This window comes from Ictalurus furcatus, chromosome 2 (genome assembly GCF_023375685.1).
Source record: "Ictalurus furcatus strain D&B chromosome 2, Billie_1.0, whole genome shotgun sequence".
Taxonomy (NCBI): domain Eukaryota; kingdom Metazoa; phylum Chordata; class Actinopteri; order Siluriformes; family Ictaluridae; genus Ictalurus; species Ictalurus furcatus.
The window spans coordinates 33565972-33588891 of record NC_071256.1 but is presented as its reverse complement, the minus strand read 5'-3'; the positions used below and the strand labels follow the sequence as shown (position 1 = coordinate 33588891).

The window sequence follows — 22920 nt, the reverse complement described above, 5'->3', positions numbered from 1 at the left end:
CGCAGAAATAAAAGCCCCCCCCCTCCCCCTCACCTCTCTCTCTCTCTCTCTCTCTCCCCCCCTCCCTCTCTTCCTCCCTTTTTACGTCCTCTAGTGGCTTGCCGTAGTTCAGCTGTCCTGTGTGCGGAGAGCAGAGCGCTCGCAGCGCCCCCTAGTGGTAACGCGAGAACTGCGCATTCCTGCTTTCACTTCAGAGGTTCTCAGACCCTGTCACTCCAGAGGTTCTCAGACCCTGTCACTCCAGAGGTTCTCATACACTGTTACTCCAAAGGTTCTCAGACCCTGTCACTTCAAATGTTCTCATACACTATCAATCCAGAGGTTCTCAGACCCTGTCACTCCAGAGCTTCTCAGACCCGGTCACTTCAGAGGTTCTCAGACCCTGTCACTTCAAATGTTCTCAGACCCTGTCACTCCAGAGGTTCTCAGACCATATCACTTCAAAGGTTCTCATACCCTGTCACGCCAGAGCTTCTCAGACCATATCACTCCAGAGGTTCTCAGACCATATCACTCCAGAGGTTCTCAGACCCTGTCACTCCAGAGCTTCTCAGACCCCGTCACTCCAGAGCTTCTCAAACCCGGTCACTTCAGAGCTTCTCAGACCCTGTCACTTCAGAGGTTCTCAGACCCTGTCACTTCAGAGGTTCTCATACCCTGTCACTCTAGAGCTTCTCATACCCTGTCACTCCAGAGCTTCTGAGACCCTGTCACTTCAGAGGTTCTCAGACCCTGTCCTTTCAAAGGTTCTCAGACCCTGTCACTCCAGAGTTTCTCAGACCCTGTCACTCCAGAGCTTCTCATACCCTGTCACTCCAGAGCTTCTCAGACCCTGCCACTCCAGCGATTCTGAAGAAGGGTCTGTGTGTGTCTCAATCATCTCCCTAAGATGTGAATCAGTATATGGTGTACAGGAGTTCGAGCACTGATAAGGACCCTGGCTCACTAAACATTGGGACACTGATGACTCAATTTCCAGCGACACGACTACATTTCTTTTCAGGCAGAAATGTTCCACGAACCTGTGTACCAGTACAGGCTTTTTCTAACGTTTCTGTACTCAGTGCCGTCCACTTAACAATCAGATCACCCAGGATGCATGTTAATGCCAGGTATGAACGGGGCCTCATACTTTTTCCAGCCAGGGTTTCCATTTAGCTGTAAACCATTAGCTGTATAGCTGACTCTTAATTATTAACTATTATTATTAAAAGCCATAGAGCTTTTTATTCCTGGAATTTCTGGAATCCAAGGTCCATGTTGACTTTATTTATAGGCTTACTGTTTTGTTATTTCCCCAATTTTCCACCCAGTGTGCTACTGCCAATTCCCACCCACCAGCTAACTCTCCCCATCCCACTCCGAAACATGCGAACACATACTCTGCATCTCTTCGAACTGCTGATCAGACAATAATTATACATATATAACTCGTTTAAAACATTTTGCATATGCATAAACGTGAATGTTTATTTTTTCTTTTTGTTCGTCAGTCCAAATATCCAGAATACCTCACATTTCTGTGGTACTACAGCTCTGTCCATTGGTTCAGTTTGTCTCTTTCAGCTCAGTTTAGCAGCTCACGTTGAGAATAAAAGCCCAATTCCAAAAAAGTTGGGACGCTGTGTAAAATGTAAATAAATGTAAATATAAACAGAATGCAATGATTTGCAAATCTCATAAACCCATATGTTATACACAATGGAACCTAGAAAACATGTCAATTGTTTTCTGATGAAATTTACCAATTTAGAAAAAAAATAAGAAAATGTTCAATTTCAAGGCCACAACACATGTCAAAAAAGTTGCAACAAAAGGCTGGAAAAGTAAGTGTTATTAAAAAGAAACAGCTGGAGGTTAATTGGCAACAGGTCAGTAACATGATTGGGTATAAAAAGAGTATCTTAGAGAGGCAGAGACTTTCACAAGTAAAGATGGATTATTGTAGACTTTTGTGGTTACATCTAGAGGTCGACCAATTGATTGGTTTTGGCAATTAATTGGCAACGATAACAAATTGCTGATTGGTTATTGGCAAAAATCCACACCGATCACCAACCGGTGATCGGTGAGCAGCATCTAGAGGCAGCATCTAGAGGCGAGAGCAGCATCTATAGGCGAATCTAGAGCAGCATCTAGAGGCGAAATAAAAACTATCACTGACAAATTTTGTTGTGTTATTTGAAGTGTTTTTTTTATTATTCATTTTGGATATTTAGCATTTGGAGTGTTACTTTTTGTTTCAGTTTGGCTGTATATTAATATTTGTATATTTATTACATTTTTTAAAAAAGTACAGTATATTTTCATGGTATAGTCAGTCCTGTTTTTTTTTTTTTTGTAATAAAGTTCAGCAATATTTTACTTTGAGTGTTGTGTTTTCATTCAGTAACAATTTTAAAAACTCCACTATCGGTCGACCTCTAATTACAACTATTCTGTCGATACAGTGTTTGTTATTCAGAAGACACAAAGCTTGAACCCAGTATAGCGTTATGGACTTGAAACGCTTAAAATAATTGAAATCACAAATATAGCTGTCTATCTCCCTTTAAGTGTGTTTAGTAATTTTCCCCACAATATTCTTATTATGCCATGAAAGAGATCTTGTGATATAATTCATCGTTCAACCTTAATAGGTTCTTCGTCAAGCTATCGATAGCTATTAGCGTTTAGCGCTCCAATCTACTATCACAGCCAGCCATCACTGTGATATTAAACTCAGTGAGCATAAGTGTGTTTACTAACTGTAGAAGAAAGACAGGAACAGTTTGGGCTCTAGTGTTCTACATGCTTTAATTTCAGTGTATATGCACCATTCAGAAGGTAAAAAGCCTTAGTTTGTGGCTGTGAAACACAAAGAGCTCTTTGTGTCCGGACAAAGAGGTAGGTAGGGAGTAAATACATAACAGTGGAGCGAAAAAGGGAAAAGGGTGAAAAGCAAAGGGGGTGCAGAACTGCAAAGACAGAAGGAAGGAGCTCAGTATTTCCATCCTGAGTCAGACTGCATGTGGTGATGTGGCGAAAATGCTGTACGTATTAACACACACACAGCAGATTCTCTGAGCGAGTGACACAAGCCTGAAGAGTGCTGAATGCTCATGAATTAGTCTCTTAAGGCTTTTAAAGACTGAACTGGATGTAATTATTTTTACACCACAGATCGCTGAAAATAAGGAGCAGTCACCCTAAGGTCAAAATAATACAGTGAATTCCATCTCTATAATATGCATAATACTGACATGCAGCACAGCATAGGGGGTCTGTTATGCTTTTTATTTAGTTACAGCGATGCAAATCGTTATCAAAGTTATTCCATTTATTATTAGCCTGTTTGACTTGTCACTTGAATTGAATGGGTTTTATCCAAACCTCATTAACTCAAAAAAACAAACAAACAACTAGTCGGCTTATAAATAATGACCATCAACTTGGTGGAAATACTCCTGTCACATTTAAATAATGCTCAAAAATAAATCTGTCAAGTCGTTCAGAATTTCACAGAGTTTTTTTTTTTTTTGTGATTGTTGCCTTTGCTGTGGCGTTTTTGAAAATTTGCAAGTTTTTTTGTGCTTTTTTTTCGCAGAAAACTACTTGAATTGGCGAAATTGCCGGTTAACATGTTCGCCTCACACCTCCAGGGTTGGGGGTTTGATTCCTGTCGCTGCCATGTGTGTGTGGAGTTTGCATGTTCTCCCCGAGCTGCGGGGGTTTCCTCTAGGTACTCCGGTTTCCTCCTCCAGTCCGAAGACATGCATGGTAGGCTGATTGGCGTGTCTAAAGTGTCCGTAGTGTATGAATGGGTGTGTGAATGTGTATGTGCCCTGCGATGAATTGGCACCCCGTCCAGGGTGTGCCCCGCCTTGTGTACTATGCTCCCTCGGATGGGCTCCAGGTTCACCGCGACCCAGTAGGATAAGGGATATAGAAAATAGACGGATGGATGGATGCATTGCATGGTCTTTCACAGTGATGGTTGTTGGAAAAGATTCCTTTTAGCTGTACTCATGTTTGACGCACGTGAATGGAAGACGGCTTTGGCTGAATGTGTGTCACATGACGTGTCTTGGCAAAATCTGCGGAAAATCTGATGGAATTTTGAAAAATCGCAAGCTCCTCCAAATATTGCGGCGTTTGTTTTGATTTTGCGTTCATTTCTGCGATCGTAAAATGCTTGAGGGACTGATCTGTGCTGAGGGGCTCATTGGGATTTACTTGACAAAAAGTTACAAAACGTTTAAGAACTCTTCACGTAAATACCTATATTTAGGATTGGAAATACCTGGTTTTTAACCTACAAAAATGTTATTTGATTCTTAAAAAAAAAAAAAAAATTAAGTATGCTGGCACAGGATGTCATATTTTTTAAACATTGCATAGAGTAGTGCATTTTTGTTTGGAATTTCGGTCACACAAATTTCAATAACGCAGCCTATGTGCAAGGGCCTTCATATCAGCAGTGCCACAAATTAGGTAAAGTTTAAGCAAACAGCAGATCAATCTTTCCCAGCAGGACTGTAAATGACTTTAACTCAATGGCGATTACTGCTGCTCAAGTTCAAGCAATTTTACTCAGCCTTATCACTGCAATACTAGAAACCAAAATAATGGCAGACTTCAGTATGAAAGTATAACCGTAATTATGCTAATTACATTCCAAGCAGGTATTACAGTACAATATACACCACTTATCAAAACTATGGTTCCTTCTAGGAATGGCTCCCAGATGCAGACTTTGGTTTAGGATTACACATAATTTGTGTTATGATGGCAACAAAATTTTTTGTATGAATCACTTGTTTCTATTTATTGTAATTCGTCGTCTTGTTTTTGTGGGACGTTTTCCAGTTGACTGTGGTACCATTAAGGGATTATTATTGTAGTTGGCAGAATGGTTTATATGAGGCAAAGCATGGCTACACAAACATGCTATTAGAGTGCAAATGAAGCCAGGAACCCAAAATACTCCAGGGTATAACATTATAGACAGAGAAGTCGTGATAATAATGATAATATAAATCTGTTAGACTAATTGAGTTGCACTGTCTTAACTGGATTGCACTGTTGCGTTGAATTGAATTAAACGAATTGTAGAAGAGTGTGATGGGGTCCATAGGGGGAAAAAGAGTGCTGAAACATCTGCAGAGTGAGAGAGAGAGAGAGAGAGAGAAGGGGAATGGAGGGCAAACATAGCATTCAAGGCCTTTACTAACTAAATTTACTCAGCCCATGTGCATCCCGTTAGACATGGAGAGAGAGAGAAAAGAGAGAAAACAAGGTAGGAGATGTAAACAAACATCTTCTCGGCCCATGTCTATTCTACAAGCCCCTTGAAAGGCCAGTGATGTCATGAGGTAATAACATGTTCGTTACATGTGACCCACATGACCCAAATATAATGGGGGATTTCAAGGGAACTAATGGACTAGCCATAGCTAGACACACACACACACACACACACACACACACACACACACACTATACAGCTGATATTACCATTGAATATGCATTCAAGCAATTCATAAAATACGGTGTGAACCAATAAAATGGGAGTTATGGGTGTCTAAGTGTGTGTGAGAGTTCTAGAGATGGAGAACACATTAAGGTCGAACTAATGTAGGACTGACAGATGTTGAAAAAAAGTGTGAGGTAAAGTGAGGCTTTACTTACAGTTAGGGACACCTGTACACAGTCCCTGTGTGTGTGTGTGTGTGTGTGTGTGTGTGTGTGTGTGTGTGTGTGTGTGTATCAGAGATAAAACAGAAGGCTACACTAGTATAACCACACAAGCCATTATTTTCAGCTCTTTAAAAAATAAATAAATAAATAAAATTTCATTCCGTACAGCATTTGTGTAACATTATTATAGACCAAGGATATATTAAGATAGTATTTTAATTGGCACGTGTGTAAACAGATACATATACACAGACATAACCCCCAGACACTCCCCCCCCCCCGCCCCACCGCGGTATTGGATACAACAACCTGTTATAAATCTGTACTGCCCTTTATCACCTCTACTGACAGCTGTGGACACTGTGAACACACACCCGTCCTTGGTCTGAAGACTATTTAAAGCTCTCTGCATTACTGTAGTTCAAACAGATTTGTTTCTTTTTCCAAATCACTAAAGTATAGTACATTACCTTCCTACAACTGACTAACACATAATTCATCAGTCTGCATACAAAGTTAATCAAGGGGAATATTTAAGGCTCCCGAGCAACAACTAGGTAACAGCTAGGTTAGAGAAAGGACAGGCAGTCATGGCGAGAGTTGCAAACATAAATGTCAATGTTATTAATGTTATAGGATGCACTGCATTCGTTTCTCCGCTTTTGATCACAGTGGCTATGATGACACGTATAAGACCACGTCCACGCTAATGTGCGTAATTCCAAATACACCGTTGTTGTGTTTAGGACACACTAGTGTTTTCCGTCCACTTCTGAAGTCTCCAAAAACTCAAAAACAACAGCTGGGGATGTGCACCTGGTGTCTTTACATCATTTCCATTATTTTCATTTGCACAGAGAGTAACACAAGGTCAGGATCAAAATGATGACGCTGGAGCTGTGAGGTGGCAATATTACCTGTTCAAAGTACTGTACATAATACAGAAAATGGTATCGAATCAATCAAATTGACGCATGTTACTCCGGGCTAGGCCTTGGACGCTGCATGGGAAGCATTTAGGAAACAAGAGGTGACATGTGGTGGCTTCATGTTAGCCAGAGGAAGCACCAGTGTGGTAGATGTAATATAAGGGAGTCTACAGAGTGCTGTAAAAATGTACCAACCTAACACCCGGAAATGAGTTAGCATTTTAGCACTTCCAGTTCCATCGTCCTGAAGTCAATGGGGTTTTTTTAAAATGAGTTTTTGATTAAATGCCTGAAATAAGGTCTGTGGTGAACACAAGCTCAAGATACTTTCATGTTTAATTCTACAACATTAAACGCATCAGTAATACCCCACTCGTGATTTTTTAAAAGCTTTTGTCTTGAAACGTGTCTTGAAAAAGGCAGTTGCTAACAAGTGGCTAAATGGGACTACAGAGGGGGTCGAGGATATTAAACATCATCACGCCGAACAGAAAAACTCATCTACTACAGTGTTTAAACTCGCTTTCTTGCAAACTATTCCGACTCAGACTTTTTAATTTGAAGATTAGCAGTGGTGACTTAGCCAAGCTGCCACTGTTGGTACTGGCAAGGCCCTTAACCCTCTCTGCTCCAGGGGGCGCTGTATCATGGCTGACCCTGCACTCTGACCCCAGCTTCCTAACATGCTGGGGTATGTGAAGAAGAATTTCACTGAACTGTAATGTATATGTGACAAATAAAGGCTCATTATCAATTTATAGTATTTTCCAATTGTAGTGTTTTTTTCTAATTGTAGTGCTAGAAAGCTTAGTGGTAATGACGTTAAAGTCATGCGGCAATGGTGTAGTTCGTTTATAACTGTTAGCTTTTAACTTTAGTTTTTACTTCTGGTGATTGTATTTCAGCTTGACAATTCGTAAGAATTGTATTCATTAGTGAAGATTATCTTGATGAACAAAACGTGTAAGAATCATAAACGTTTGCTGGTCACAGAGTTTATTTTCTGCAATAATCCAAAAGCCAATGGAAAAATCCTATTGGCTTTTTGTCAAGGGAACCAGGGTGATGCTGACTTTTGGGTTGGCCTTCATAAATATGTAATTTTTGCAGCACTCTATTAGATTTCAACTAAAGTGGGACAAAATTGTTTTTGTTTTTTTTAGTATAGCAGATATTTGAATTCCGTGACTAAATTTAAATGTGACATTATTGGACACTGTTTCTGATTTTCTATGTATGAGGATCCTTGGTTTGAGGATCCTGATACAAACAAATAGGTAAGACCCCATAGTTTGTTTCCTGGTTTTTGCTGTGTACATATTTCCCATAACCTCTGACCTACAGAGGGCCACATAACACATACCACCATTTCTCCATTTCTCCCCTGTTTACATCACTGCCTTTTAAAGTTGAGAGACAAGAGGGAAGGCAGCTGACCTCTAACCCCCTAACCGACCTCCTGAAAAATTCACAGCAAGCACCAAATTCTCATTATACTCATTATGTCCTACTATCAGAAATAGCTTATTTACCAAGGACACTACAAAAAAGACTACTAGCAGTGATAATGCTAGCATATTATTTAGTCACTGCCCGCTGCTCTATTGGGGTCAAAGATCATGTCGCATCACAACACATTTCCACTCCTGTGAAATTCAATGGCAGACATTTACCAGGAAATGCCAGTCAGACATTCTCATTTCCTGTAGACTCCAGACACCAGACACCAATCAGAATGGATTAGATGCCGACAAGAGGCTGTTAAAGAAATCGCAAGCTGAAATCTAATCTATATAACATATGTGGGCTATGCATGAAGCCTGTGGAATGAACTGTACTGAATGCAATCTCCAGACAAACTGGATTTATACTGTGTATGATTCACACAGCTTTCTGCTAGTGTAACAGAACTGAAACTTTGTGGAAACGGTCATATGTTTGCAAGAATGCAGAATTACAGGAAATACAGACTGTTTTTCTGAGCAGCCTTTTAGCATTTTTCTGATGTCCTGACAAAATCACCGGATTTTTTGTTTATTTTACAGTCTTTACAACTTTGTGAATGTAATCATTCTTTTTCTATATATATATGCATGATGATGATGCATTCATAAAAAGCTTGCAGCACACATTTAACCCTCCACTACATGAATTATTACATTTACATTAAAAAAATGTTTTATGGGTTACTTCAATTGATAAAAATATATGTGAAATTAATGTGAAATTGTGGAAAGTATCATATAGTCAAAAATAACACAAAATGTATGAGATTACAATTCCAATTATTGCATTTTCCAAACTATAAGTTATTGAGTTTTTTTTTTTTCTTTTTCTTTTTTTTTTTACCACTTAGTAAACATGTAAACATGATATCTTCCAGAAAGTATTTACAGCTATGAAAAGTATTTTGATGCATTTACATACATACAAAATACATACAAAAATCAGATCCAAACATGTTTTGGGTGAAATATCTTCTTAATTCTTTCTCTTGAACCATAAAATTTAGAACATAAGGTGCAATTTGCAAGTTCAAAATGTCTGAAATTGCAACCATTTTTCTTAAGTTGAATGTGAAAAAATGGTAAATATACTATTAGAGAAGCCCAGTGTCTTTTTGCTATGTAGGCCTGTTTCAGTTCATGAATGCACACAGTTCCATTAGCGCATGTTGTTGCCTTATGGCAACAATTACATTTTACCATTTAACAGAATACTCAAAATATATAAACTTGTTTAAATGACAAAAAAAAAAAAATGTTAGCTTAGGTCAGGTAGTGTTTGATTTTTTTTCCTTTAAGTAATTTTGCCTAAATATTGAAAAATGAATGAAGTTTTGAGAGCCCTCCGATGATAACCTTTACCATGCCATTTGATGGTAAACAGCACTTCCTGGTCATGTGACATGGCTTTTTTTTATGATGTCATTGTTAAACTACCCCTTTTTCCAGTTACATTAGGAAAATAGTAGTTTTTTTATTATTTCCTATCAAAAAATGGCAGAAAAATGAATTGTTGCCATGCAGTAAAGGGTAAAGTGTCAGTGCCTCATCTAACTGCATGTTACACATGGCATATCATTTATATCATTTTCATCCTCATCAAACCATTCAGTGAACCGTCATGCTAAACTCACCATAAACTGAACATTTGCATTTTTCCACACAAAAGACCTCATGATGCTGAGTGTATTAAAAATGGCACAGAAGCAGAGCTGTGTGACTGAACCGATTGTAAGATGATATGATAATAGATGCACTGCAGTGAAAGAAAAGATCTATTTCAATGAGACAAACAGCAGACAGCCAGACCTAGATAAACAGAAACCAGGGCATGCAGTGCCTATTAGACTAATACAACCTGACGTGCTCTGAGTAAATGCTGAATGTATTCAAATACATCACAGAACATACAGTAGACACACAACCAAAAACAAACCTCGTTTCTTTATCTGGAAGGTTCTCTGTTTTATCTATTATTGTCAAAATTAGGATGATAATATCATATCCATTACTACAAATAGTGACAATTTCCCTCCTACACTAAATGTCAATCAGCTGAGACGTGTTTTGCAAGGAGCGATGAGGCAAAAACAAGCTAAACCCTGGGAAATTTACAGCTAGCAATTTAGCATCAGGGAACACTTGCTAGAACCAGAAGATACGACCACATCACCCCAATCTTATCCACACTGCATTGGCTCCCAGTTAAATCTCGCATTGATTATAAAATACTTTTATTAACTTAAAAAGTACTAAACGGTCTCGCACCACAGTATATAATCGACCTTTTGGTTTTCTATGATCCGCCATGCCTACTTAGATCAAAAGATCCAGGCTATTTGACGGTACCTAGAATAGTGAAGGCTACAGCAGGGGGAAGAGCTTTCTCTTATAAAGCCCCACAGTTATGGAACAGTCTTCCAATTAGTGTTCGGGACTCAGACACAGTCTCAGTGTTTAAGTCTAGGCTTAAAACGTATTTGTTTACTCACGCCTACCCTCACTAGTCTCTCTATTATGCTAATTCCCAGTCCTAATAATCTTTTCTCTCCTCTCTCCTTCTGCCGAGCCACACACGATTTTATGGAGATACTAGAGATCCTGAACCTTTCTGATCTCCGGACCTGCCTGATCCGTTTCGGATGTCCTGTCTCTGGATGGAGCTCTAATCTACTCCAATTCCAGACTGCTGGACTATGGCTGCTTCTATGGCCATACAGAATTCATATAAGTCAATAATGAACTTTTTCACAATATCTGTTGTTACCCAGATGAGGATGGGTTCCCTTCTGAGTCTGGTTCCAAGGTTTCTTCCTCTTAAAACATCTTAGGGAGTTTTTCCTTGCCACTGTCGCCACTCAGTGGCTTGCACAGTTGGGATAAATTCGCACCTTTAATATCTGTATACCGTGTTGATATTTCTGTAAAGCTGCTTGGAGACAATGTCTATTGTAAAAAGCGCTATACAAATAAAATTGAATTGAATTGAATTGAACTTGCCTCAAGGCATGTCAGGTTATTCAGTATCACATATAGACATGTAGTTGCTGACACATTGATATCTCCCAAACCAAACAACAGTCTTTTAGCTAATCACAGTAGCGGCAGCCATACTGAAGTTGAATCACTTTGCAGCAATAAGGCATCATGTACAGAGGGTAGGTTCCCTTTCGAGCCTACTTCTTATCAAGGGTTCCTCATCATTTTGTCCCCCTTCTGCTTTGTGACAATGACTTTTAACTTATTTAAAAGGCATAACTTATTTAATATTAATACTGGTTTATGAAACTGTTTATACTGTATGCAAACGGTTTTACTGAGCCAAATGTTTTTTGAGGCATGTGTGGTTCAGGCAGGCAGTTTTCAAGATGCTAATCTTGATGCTTCTCATTGTTTAGCAACGTTAAACTTGTAGCTCCAGGGCAAATCTAAAGAAGCAAACTTCAGAGAGCAAACATGTCTTGGCTGATCACCTATGTTTGGGATAAGGCAGAGAAAAGAATGCGGTTTCTTTTTTGGCTGAAGTGTTGCTGTAAATAATGAAATAACGATAGCCATCTTGATTTATCTCGAGTTTGCATGTGTATACTAAATACAAATAGTAAAAACCAAATTCAAATTCATTGTACAGTACTATGGCAGGCTCGAATCAGGGTAACAATTTGCGTAGTTCCTGTTTGTGGTAACGATTTAAGCAGGAACCCTCAATTGATCAAACTGACTTCTGTACCATTAACTGAATTCTTTATTATAAAATATGATTATGTCTATAGCTGTTTTCAGCACTTTCTGAGAGTCTGCAGTGGAAGACAGAAATGTACAGTAGCTGTAGCTCTGAGTAAAGCAGGACTGCAGCAGCTACTGTTACGGTCCTGATCAATGAGATGACCTTCGAATGCACATTTATTTATACGCATATATGCGCAGACATCACATACCCAAGACATACAGTATGTTTCATTAGCAAGTGCGAGTAAATAAAAAAAGATGTTGTTATCAAGGTTGGAACTATTACAACCGCCTACACTACAGCTGAGTGTATTTCCTTTATTCGTGCTGTTCTTTTCAATGTTTCATTATGTACAAGCTCTTTTATAGGCACAAGATTATACAAGTGGAGTCTTGCTGAACTATCAACACTACAGCATTTTAGTGTCAGTGGAACAGGATATTAACCCTTGTGCATCAATTTAAAAAAGTTACACATAGGTCCATAGAGGACAAAAATGAAGGTCATAAAAAGATTATATATTAATATTTTCCCCCCACTTTCACTGACGTCAATTCATAATTACCAAACATTCATTCATTTTGAGAATTTTAACCGTTTAAACACTGGTTTGTTTACATAATGCCACAGATGTTTTTTATGAACAAAAGAAAAATAGTCATTATTTTCCATATACTAAATGCTAAGTAGAATATTTTTCTTTGATTATTACAGTCTTTGATATGTCAATGATTAACAACAACATTCATTTTGATGCATTCAAATTGTTTTCTGCAGTGTCCGATTTAAAAAAAAAAAAAAAAAAAAAAACCAACAAAAAAAAAACACCCTACCACTCAGGTGCATAAAGGAGAAAAATGTCCATGTCAAAAAACTGTCATAGAAATATTATATATTAATATTTTTTCCACTTTCACTGATTTAGATTTTTTACCAGCATCAGTTCTGATCATAATTACCAAACATTCATTCATTTTCAGAATTGTAACCCATTAAATGTCTGTTTCTTTACATAATGCAAAAATCTTCAAAACTCAGTAACCTTCTTTGTCCAATATACATGGGGAAGGATTTGCGATTTCCGGTACAATATAATTTCTTTCTTTCAAACTGTTCACACACATACATAAAATTTTCAGTACACACATACAAACCACAACTCTGATATTGATACAAACACACACACCCACACAATTATAGCTGCATCATTTATTCAGTTGGTCTGCAGTGCTGTATAATACAGCAGAATCAGGCTTTGTTTGGTTTGCTCGTTGCCATTACAACAATATTGTTTTGTCTGTTACTCACGCTGTGGGGGAGACAAGGGACAGCAGGGGACAAAATCAGTTAACAAATTTCAGGTAGAACATATGTCTACCATGACTAGTCTGCAGCCTTCTACCATCCTGGGCAGAATTATGTGAAGAGAAACAGACACAGATACTCGACCAGGCTATGGATAGTTCTGTGTTCGGATTAGCAATCATGCCATGCTGTACAAGTGGAAAAGCACGATGTCACATTTCAGTCCGTACTGTCCTTGATTTCAGGGGTTTTTTTTTATTGTTGTCGCCAAAAAATGCTTGATTTTGCTGCAATTTTTTTTCAAAATTTGCGATGCAACTTGCAGAGGGTTTTTTTGTTGTTGCAGAAACTACTTGAGTTGGTGAAATTGAACGTGCACAAAATTGTTTTGCACAGTGATGTTTGTTGGTAAATGAGACCTTTTAACTGTGCTCGTTCGACGCACGTGAATCGAAGAAGGCTTTGGCTGAATGCGTGTTGTGATGATGTCACATGACGCGTCTTGGCCCAAATCTCAGGAAAATCTGTGGAAATCTTTAAAAATTGCAACCTCTTCCAAATAATGAGGAGTTTGCTTGATTTTGAGTTCATTTCTGCAATCGGAAAATCGCTAAATCCTCGAGAGACTGACATTTCTTTGGATTTGGTAATGACCATTGTTAAGGAAATTAAGTAAACAAAACCAAACCATATCATACAGTATAAAGTATGTTTTTGTCGAAGTGATCAATTTGAAATCGCTGTTTGTTAAAGTTCTGTCAAACTAAGCATATACTGTAGACATTGTAAAGTCTTCTAATACTTCCATTTGACTGGCTAGTTTAATTAATCTAAATTGTTCATGCTTAACAATCTCTGTACCAGCATCTGATACATATATACCATTGTGCTCCATGGAGATCTATTAGGCAACACCCCCTTGACCTTTCAACTCTTCACCTCTGGCTTTGTGAAGCCTTTGTGACAACACCAGAGACACTACTCTGTGTGTGTGTGTGAGTGTGTGTGTGTGTGCGCATGTCTGTAATGAGTATCGATTTGCTGCCTGCCTGATATTTGCCAATAGGTAGAATACTGTCAGTAGACAAACACACACACACACACACACACACACACACACACACACACAGAAACAAGTTTGCTGCAGAGTGCTAATGTGTGCATTATAAGTGGATTGTTTTGTAAAGCAGTTTCTGCCGCTAACTGAATGTCAGAAATTAACCATTGAATATTGGTTAAGTGAGAAATAATACACTTGGGGGTGTTGTTAAATAATTATGTTATTAGTAAGTAAATGTTCATGTGCGTAACGCCATGTTTAACCACATTGATTGCTATCTTTTTCATTTTTAACCACATGAAACTATGTTAGTTAATATTATTGTAAGTTTTAGCTTGAAATTTTCATTTCAGCGCGCTACCGCCTAGCTGTTTGTATCCACATCCAGTCGCATCAATTTTAATGGCTCACTTCATAAGCCACAATCGGAAAACTCCAAAGCCAGGTCTCATACACGCCCAGACACACAATCCCCATAATGACAATGACATCACTGTTGTTCCTGGGAGTTAATGTCACCCTAACGGAGCAGCCGTGGACGTGACGCTCCCCCGTGAAGGATTCCATGAATCATTTATAACCAGGGGAATATAACGGGAGGAAAAAAAACATCAGCATGTGATGTGCTATAAGACAGAAAAGAGGGAAAGATGGAAGGAGTAGCACACAGGGAGCAAGAGAATAAAAAGATGAGTGTTGCAGAGTGGCATTGTGACAGATGGAGAGATGCAGAAGAGTAAGGGGAATACATGAGAGGAGACACAAATACATGTACAGGGAACTGCATGGTCATGGTCTCAGCAGCACACAGACATTCAGTTGAATATTAGGGTATATCATTATGAACTGGGGCATGCAGTAACATGAACTTCATGGCAGCTTTGTTATTATCGGTGGGTTTTCATACTTAATTGAATTAAGAAAGGTGAAAGGAAAATTCTTTTCTAGCTCAGGCTTGTTCCCAGTAATTCTGCCAACCAACTTCACATGCAATATTCCGGGCACTGAGACTGTGTTGTATCCTGTTAAAGACAGGGAGGCTATTTTCAAAACAATTGATTAGACCTGATATTCATATGAACCTCTAGAGTCAAAACACTCCTCAGAAAGCCTTATTACCATGCAAATGTGAACAATAGGACTTGGCTTGGGACTCTGACTGTACAGCTTGGTACCCTCAATTCTGACTAGCCTGGTACCCACAACTTAGCTTGGTACCCTTGACTCTTACTCTACAAAATGGTACCCTTTAATGGGTTTGGAATTATAGACTTGATTTCCACTCTATAGCTTGGTATCTTTAACTCAAAACTCTTCAGCTTGGTACCCACAACTCAGACTCCACAGATGGGTACCCTTGACTCAGACTCTACAGCTTGGTACCATTGACTCAAAGTCTACAACTAGGTACCTCCAACTCTACAGCTTTGAACCTTGGACTCTTACTCAACCGATTGGTCCCTATGGTTTGAAATTATTGACTTGATTTCCACTCTACAGCTTGGTAACTGTAACTCAGACTCCATAGCTTGCTGCCCACAACTCAGAATTAGGCTTGGAACTCTGCAGCTTGGTACCCTTGACTCAGATTCTACAGGTACATACCCTTGAGTCAGACTCTGCAGTTTGGTACCCTTGAGTCAGACTCTGCAGTTTGGTACCCTTGACTCAGACTCTACAGGTATGTACCCTTGACTCAGACTCTGCAGTTTGGTACCCTTGACTCAGACTCTACAGGTACGTACCCTTGACTCAGACTCTGCAGTTTGGTACCCTTGACTCAGACTTTACAGGTATGTACCCTTGACTCAGACTCTGCAGTTTGGTACCCTTGACTCAGACTCTACAGGTATGTACCCTTGACTCAGACTCTGCAGTTTGGTACCCTTGACTCAAACGATAATATCTTGGTACCCTCAAGTAATAATCCACTATCAAATCAGAATGAGGCTTCAGACTCTGGACTTGAATCGATGGACTCTGAAATTGACTCACTGGTACCCTCAACTTGGACTCAAGTGGCTTGGGGGAAGGGGAACTGTCTCAGTGGTTAAAGCTTTGATAGGGAGTTTGTGAGTTCAAATCCCAGCACTTGCTTTGTTTCCGCCCAGTGAGCAAATGTAAACCAGGGAAGGACAAAGAGGGACAAATAACAAATTAAGTTATTAACCAGAAAGGTCAGAGATATGCACTTACAAAGTGTGTGTTCTTGCTTTTTTGCTGTATTTCTTTATAATAGCATTACTTTATCCAAATGTTTCTTTCTAGGCTTTGGGAGAGAGATTTTATATTCAGTCCCCTAGCTAGTTAACAGTGTTGCTAGACAACTGAAAAATATGGATGCCGAGAATAACGTAGCTAATAACTAAAGGTAATGATTTAATTTGATACCAAATAGCCATTCAGTCTTTCAAGTTAACATTATTTATACTTTGTTGAGGTTTACACTGGGATATCTAAATATTTAATTCAAGTGAAGAGTTAACTAGGACTATAACAACTTTGATACAGAGACAGAGAGGCACTCTGGGTGTCTCTCTAAAGATGTAGCATTGATGATTCCACCCCAGTGGCAAACGTTTGTACTTATAGCTACATTTCTTTCATGATAATTATTCACACTTGGACATTTCCCATACAGGCAGTCCACCATGCATGCACCTGCCTACCTATTTGTGGTAGTAACAAACTCAAAAATGCTAAAAGAACCTTTAAAAACTGTCCTACATACGTGATCTACGATATAATGTATCTATGTCTGTGTCCGTCATCATCTCCCCAGTGTCTGACTTTTCTTTTATATGACATCATCGCTTCACTCTATTATCGTATACATCACCTAATTGAGCTTGCAACATGATGTAACATATGCACGTAGTGAGAAATGCTAGCCAGGCGAAGGCAGTGTGAGAAACCACAGAACCATGCTGTGTTTTGCAGGAATGTGTGAAATGATTGAGTGTGTGCATCCAAGTCTCTCACTCAGCATCATAGTGGCATGATGGGGTTTTTTTTTAAAATTGAAATTGAAATTCTGTACCCTATATTTTTCATTGGGTGTCTATAGGGGTGTGTTATTTCTTCTGCCTCACCTGCTCCATGCTTCAGCGGTCCTCCTCCTGTCTCCTGATCCTGTTCATCATCATCTTCCAGCTCCTGTATTCCCAAAGCTGCGTTCGTAAATCCAAAATGCACGAATACATCCACAGATCTCCACACACCTTTGAGGTTTTCATCAAGATTTAAGAGACACAGTCTATCCTATACCCTATTCAGTCACACCCTCCATTCTCCATCCTCATGCCTCTGTTTCTCGGTCTCCTGTTTATTCCTGAGCAAGCAGAAACAATAGGTATATGCGATTGTGTTAATGATATCACCTCTCTCTCTGGTTCCTCTTCAGCACCGATAGAGGACTCTCTCTCTCTCTCTCTCTCTCTCTCTCACACACACACACACATACACACACTCACACTAAATACAACTCATACTCTCCGTTCCTTTTCTGTTCTCTCTCACACTGGCTCTTTGCCTTTCCTCTCCTCCCTAATTCACCCCTCCCTGTTTTCTTCCCTCCTCTCTGCCCTCCCCCTTTGTGTGTATACATTGTGAGGAGGACAAGAGAGGACAGGAAGAAGGGGGTTGGGCAGAGAGATGCCATGAGACAGCTGCTTGGCTCCATGCTTCAGCTCAAACCTCCGTCGTTATTGACAACCACTGCCATGGAGCACAGGATTCAGGATGAAATGGGGCAAAGCCATTGGTTGGTTGGATGTCCATGGTGCATGTAGGGGCCTGTAGTTTAAAAGCTATGCTGTGATGAAAAGATCACAGAGTGAGTGAGAGTGTTTGCATGTGTATGTTTCAGGGTTCCCTGGGCCTCTGAGAGGAATGTGAATTTTCCATAGTTAGCCACAGATGAGATAAAGGCCTCCAGCATCCAACTGCAAGTTTATTCTACCCTTCAAATACACCAGCTTTGTTTCATTCAAACTCTTAATCATTTTTAAACATATATGGTTTATGGAAAGACAAAAATATGAAAACTGATCAACTTACAACTCTGCTACATATTCCACCCTTATACACACCAGTACAACATACTGTACTTCCAAACCTGAGAGTAGAACAGGCGACACCAAAAGTATCCAAATTACTACAATTTCCCACTGTGCAACATTGCTTTGATGCATACACTTTGTTTTAAAGCTTAAATGCTTGCTTACAACATAAACATTGTAATAACCAAGTAGGTTACTTTGGAAATCATTTCAGACATATCGCCCATCTCAAAAAAACACACCCACTCTTGCTTTTGGAATTATCGGCTTGAACTCAATCCAACGTTAGCACACTTTAGTGTGGCCTCCAGTCACTTTTCACTGTTGTTAGTGAATACTACAGCAGCTGGTGATGTTTATTAATAAACCCAAAGAGTATCCAGTAGATGCTGGTGTTCATTATTACACCCAAATTTAAACCCAGATTACTCATCTGATACGACAACCTAGATTATCCTGTGGTTGTTAAAACCCAAAATTATGCAGCTGATTGTGTTCATTAATGAACTCAAAATGATCCCGATAATTAATCAACGCGAAAAGCTCTAGCAGCTGTTGATCATTAATAAACCAAGGTTATCCGACAGTTGTTGAGTCATTGTTCATTTATATACCCAAAATTATTCAACAGCTGCTGAAGTTAATTGATAAAGCCAAAATGATCAAGCTCCTGATACAGCTAATTCATAAACCCAAAATTATACATTAGCTGCAATTGGTTTTTATTAAACTCAAATCAAATCTTTCAGTAGCTGTTGACGTTCATTAATAAACTCAAATTAATTAGCTACTGTTGATGTTCATTAATGAATCTAAATTATTCATTTGATGTGAATTAACAAGCCTTGATTATCCAGCAGTTGTTGATATTCATTAATCATTATTATAATATTCAACATTATCCAGCGAATTAATAAACCCAAAGTTATCCAGCAACTGCTGTTGTTCATTAATTACACCAAAATTATCTAGCAGCTGTTGAATGAAGCAAAGTTGATTGGCTACTGTTGATATTCGATGTTAAACCCAAATTATCCATAAGCAATTTATGTTTATTAATAAACACAGATTATCTGATATGATTTAAAATACATAATTATCCCACAGGGGGGCACAGTAGCTTAGTGGTTAGCTTCAGGGGTTTCCTCCTGGTGCTCTGGTTTCCTCCCCCAGTCCAAAGACATGTGTTGTAGGCTGATTGGCATTTCCAAAGTATGAAAATGGATGGAGGGATTATACTGCACTTGTTGATGTTCATTAATAACCCAATATGATGCAGCATTAATCATTTCAAAATGATCCAGCAACTGTTGAATAAACAGTGAGACCTAAAATCCTGTGAGTGATTAGACTAACCTTAGTGTAAATCAAAGTAACAAAGGGGATTATTTGAGCTCACCTTGATTTAAAAAGTTTTGTTTTTTTTCAAGTTCAGTGTCAGTTTTAGTCATGACTGGACTTCCCTTACTGAGGTGAAATATGTCTGCTTGTCAAATGTTGGCCCCGGAGTTGGCTATAACTAGCTTAATACTTGTACCTCACAAATATAAATATCCATTAATTGGTTTTCAGGTGCACTTTTGAGAGCGTCCTGATGATGGCAGCAGAATCCAAACATCCAACAACTGACTTTGACTGTATAAAAGAACTGAAAGTCAATAAGTTGTTGTTGTTTTAAATAGCATCCCTAGCATACATTTTTTAGCTACTAATATTCTGCTTGAGCTTGAGACAACTTCATTTTAATAATTTGCACATTAAAGTAATTTGGTAAAAAATAAATAAATAAATAAATAAAACAATTAAAATTGACTCAGGGTGTCAGTCATAGCGTTACAGGGTATGAGTCATTCGTGTTTTAACTTTATACATTGGAAATTAAGTAATGGCGATGGGGATAATATGGAAAACCTCTACTTTAACTTGAGAATGTTTGCATCTAGGGCGCACGGAGGATTAGTGGTTAGCACGTTCGACGTTCGAGTCCTGCCGGGGCCATGTGTGTGCGGAGTTTGCATGTTCTCCCCGTGTTGCGGGGGTTTCCTCCGGGTACTCCGGTTTCCTCCCCCAGTCCAAAGACATGCATGGTAGGCTGATTGGCATGTCCAAAGTGTCCATAGTGTATGAATGGGTGTGTGAGTGTGTATGTGATTGTGCCCTGCAATGGACTGGCACCCTGTCCAGGGTGTACCCTGTCTTGTGCCCGATGCTCCCTGGGATAGGCTCCAGGTCTCCCATGACGCTCAAAATGAGTATGCGGTAGAAGATGGATGGATGGATGGATGTTTGCATCTATAGTGGCTGAACAATATAATAATCACAGACAGTTTGTTCATAATGGCTCGTTTTCAGGGGACTAGTTAAGGAATTAAACTTAACAAAAGGTCTAAATGTGAAATTAGATGTGGCATCTACAAGTGGACACTAATATTGATTCTACACTTTAACTTCAGCCATTTTACCTTGGGATTTATGAATAGGTAAAAGAGATTCAGATATCAGATATTGATTATCAGTATCAGACTGATGTTGCACTGACTTCACTGACTCTATATCTGATTGGACTTTGCATATTTTATGACCTAAACCATTAACATATTTTAGGCAGTAAAGGCTTAGACAAGGGTTCAGAGTTAATAGAACATGAAAAGGAAATTTTTCCTTTTCAAAGTTTTGTTAAGAGACGCTAACAAAAGGTCGGGCGATTGGCAAACAGGCATAAACGGGGCAAGGCAGGAAACAATGTCGTGGTCACGGAATACAGGGTCGATATACAAAACATGAAACATAAGCTATGACTACTAACTGGGAGCAGAAAAACCAGCTTGACTTAAGCATACAAATCTAAACATGAAACGTGACATGGACAATAACTAAGACTATGACTGTGGTTCACTATATATCTAATCTAATCTAATCTAATCTAATCTAAGAATCTTATACTAATACAATATTCCGCACCGTGTGCTCGGACGCGCGGTGTATATATAGAAACATAATCAGCGTGTTAATTGCTGACGGCTGACAGCACTTCAGACACACGTGAAATAACAGCCAATGACAGAACAGAGAGGAGACTTAACAGAAACATAAGCACGTGTCCAATATACACAATGTCACGATTGTCAACAATCCAGAAGCAGGTGCTAGCGCACCTTGCTCGTGCACGCGCGCCCACGTGCTCTCCCGCGCGCTGCTTAAAGGGGAAACCGTGACAAAGTGGAGACGGAAGGGAGAAACCCCCCTGACACAAACAATAACTGAGAGAAGCTGAGGTAAAAGCCTGGAAAAGCATTTTGTGATATCAGTGAGCCACAGGCTTGATGCAGTTATTGCAAGCAAGGGATATGCAACAAAATACTATAAATAATATTTACAAAATATTTGTTCCTATACTTTTGCTTACCTAAAACTGTGTGGTCTGATACAGAAGGTTTTATGTTTTATATTCTTGAACACATCTAGATGTAAATACCAGTAAATAAAGGCTGAAACCCTAAACTCTCATCTCGCAGCCATCTGTTGATCTCAAACCCAAATGTCTTTGGTGTACAGCAGCACAAACAACTGAACTGGCCTTGTTCCAATAGTTTCAGAGGGGACTGTATTAGGCATGTATGAGTTTCTGTAAGACTGATGTTGATGAGATCTAATTTCATTAATATGGCTAATGATATCAAGCTCAGGATCCAAGATAACACCAAGGTTTCTGATTTTATGATTCCAGGAATCTGGAAGTCAAGTCCATTTTGGATGTGAATAAAATTGTCTCTGTTTTGTCTTCATTGTCTTCAGATTTATCGAGTTGTTTATCTCCTCAGTGCATTTACTAAGGAATTTAGATATTAGATTTGATAGATGATAGAAACAAATATAAAATGTAAAATGCAAAATAATAGCATGTGCTCACTTTCTTCTCATTCATATATCATCATATTGGTGTTTTCTTGTTTTAAAATAGTCTTTTATGTTACAGTACATACGATAAACGGTAAATGTTTACATCACATTACATCTGAAAGCAAAAAATATCTATATATATTTCTGCATGTATCTAGTTTCGTTTGCATTTTCTATCCTGATTTTTTCAGGTTTAATGGTGAGTGCTTGTGTTTAAAAGTGGTGTTGCAAAACACCACTTTAGGGCATTTCTATTCAAGAAAAAATTGTTCAACTTCAGAGGCATTTAAATTATACACAGGTAATTTGACAATCTGAATGGTGCACCCAGAAATTCCACTCTCAGCAATCATGCAATCCATATCTGAATATGCTGAAACTTTCCTCACTTAAAAATGTATGTATTTTTTGGACTTTTGGCAACATAAATAGGCAGCCCTGTGCTATTTTCTAAAGCAAGGGGTGCAAGAATGGGGCTCTGAGGGGGAATGAGTCACCTGGCTGTAATAACTGCTACATTCATACCTAAATGCTGTAAAACTCCTTCACATGAATTTCTCAGGGTTATATATGTCTGTAACATGCAGTATGACACAAATGTAAGGTTGTAACTGCTGATTTTATATGAGTCAAATCAAGTTCTACACTCATATTTTCCATCTAGCACATTAACCCTCCTATTCTGTTATGGGTCAATTTAACCAATTTCCACATTTGAGGTGTCTGAAATACTGTTTAATAGCTCTTTTTC

At 38.8% G+C, this 22920-nt stretch overlaps 1 protein-coding gene across 1 annotated transcript in view; it reads right to left on the bottom strand.

The window, feature by feature from the left end:
• Positions 1–17691, bottom strand: part of arhgap23a (Rho GTPase activating protein 23a) — a 93833-nt gene extending 76142 nt beyond the window's left edge. The window contains exon 1 of the mRNA XM_053616018.1: positions 17301–17691. Within this exon, the coding sequence (XP_053471993.1) occupies positions 17301–17309 (9 nt within the window). The 5' untranslated portion in view covers positions 17310–17691. The remainder of the gene's footprint in view (positions 1–17300) is intronic.
• Positions 17692–22920: the final 5229 nt, after the last annotated feature.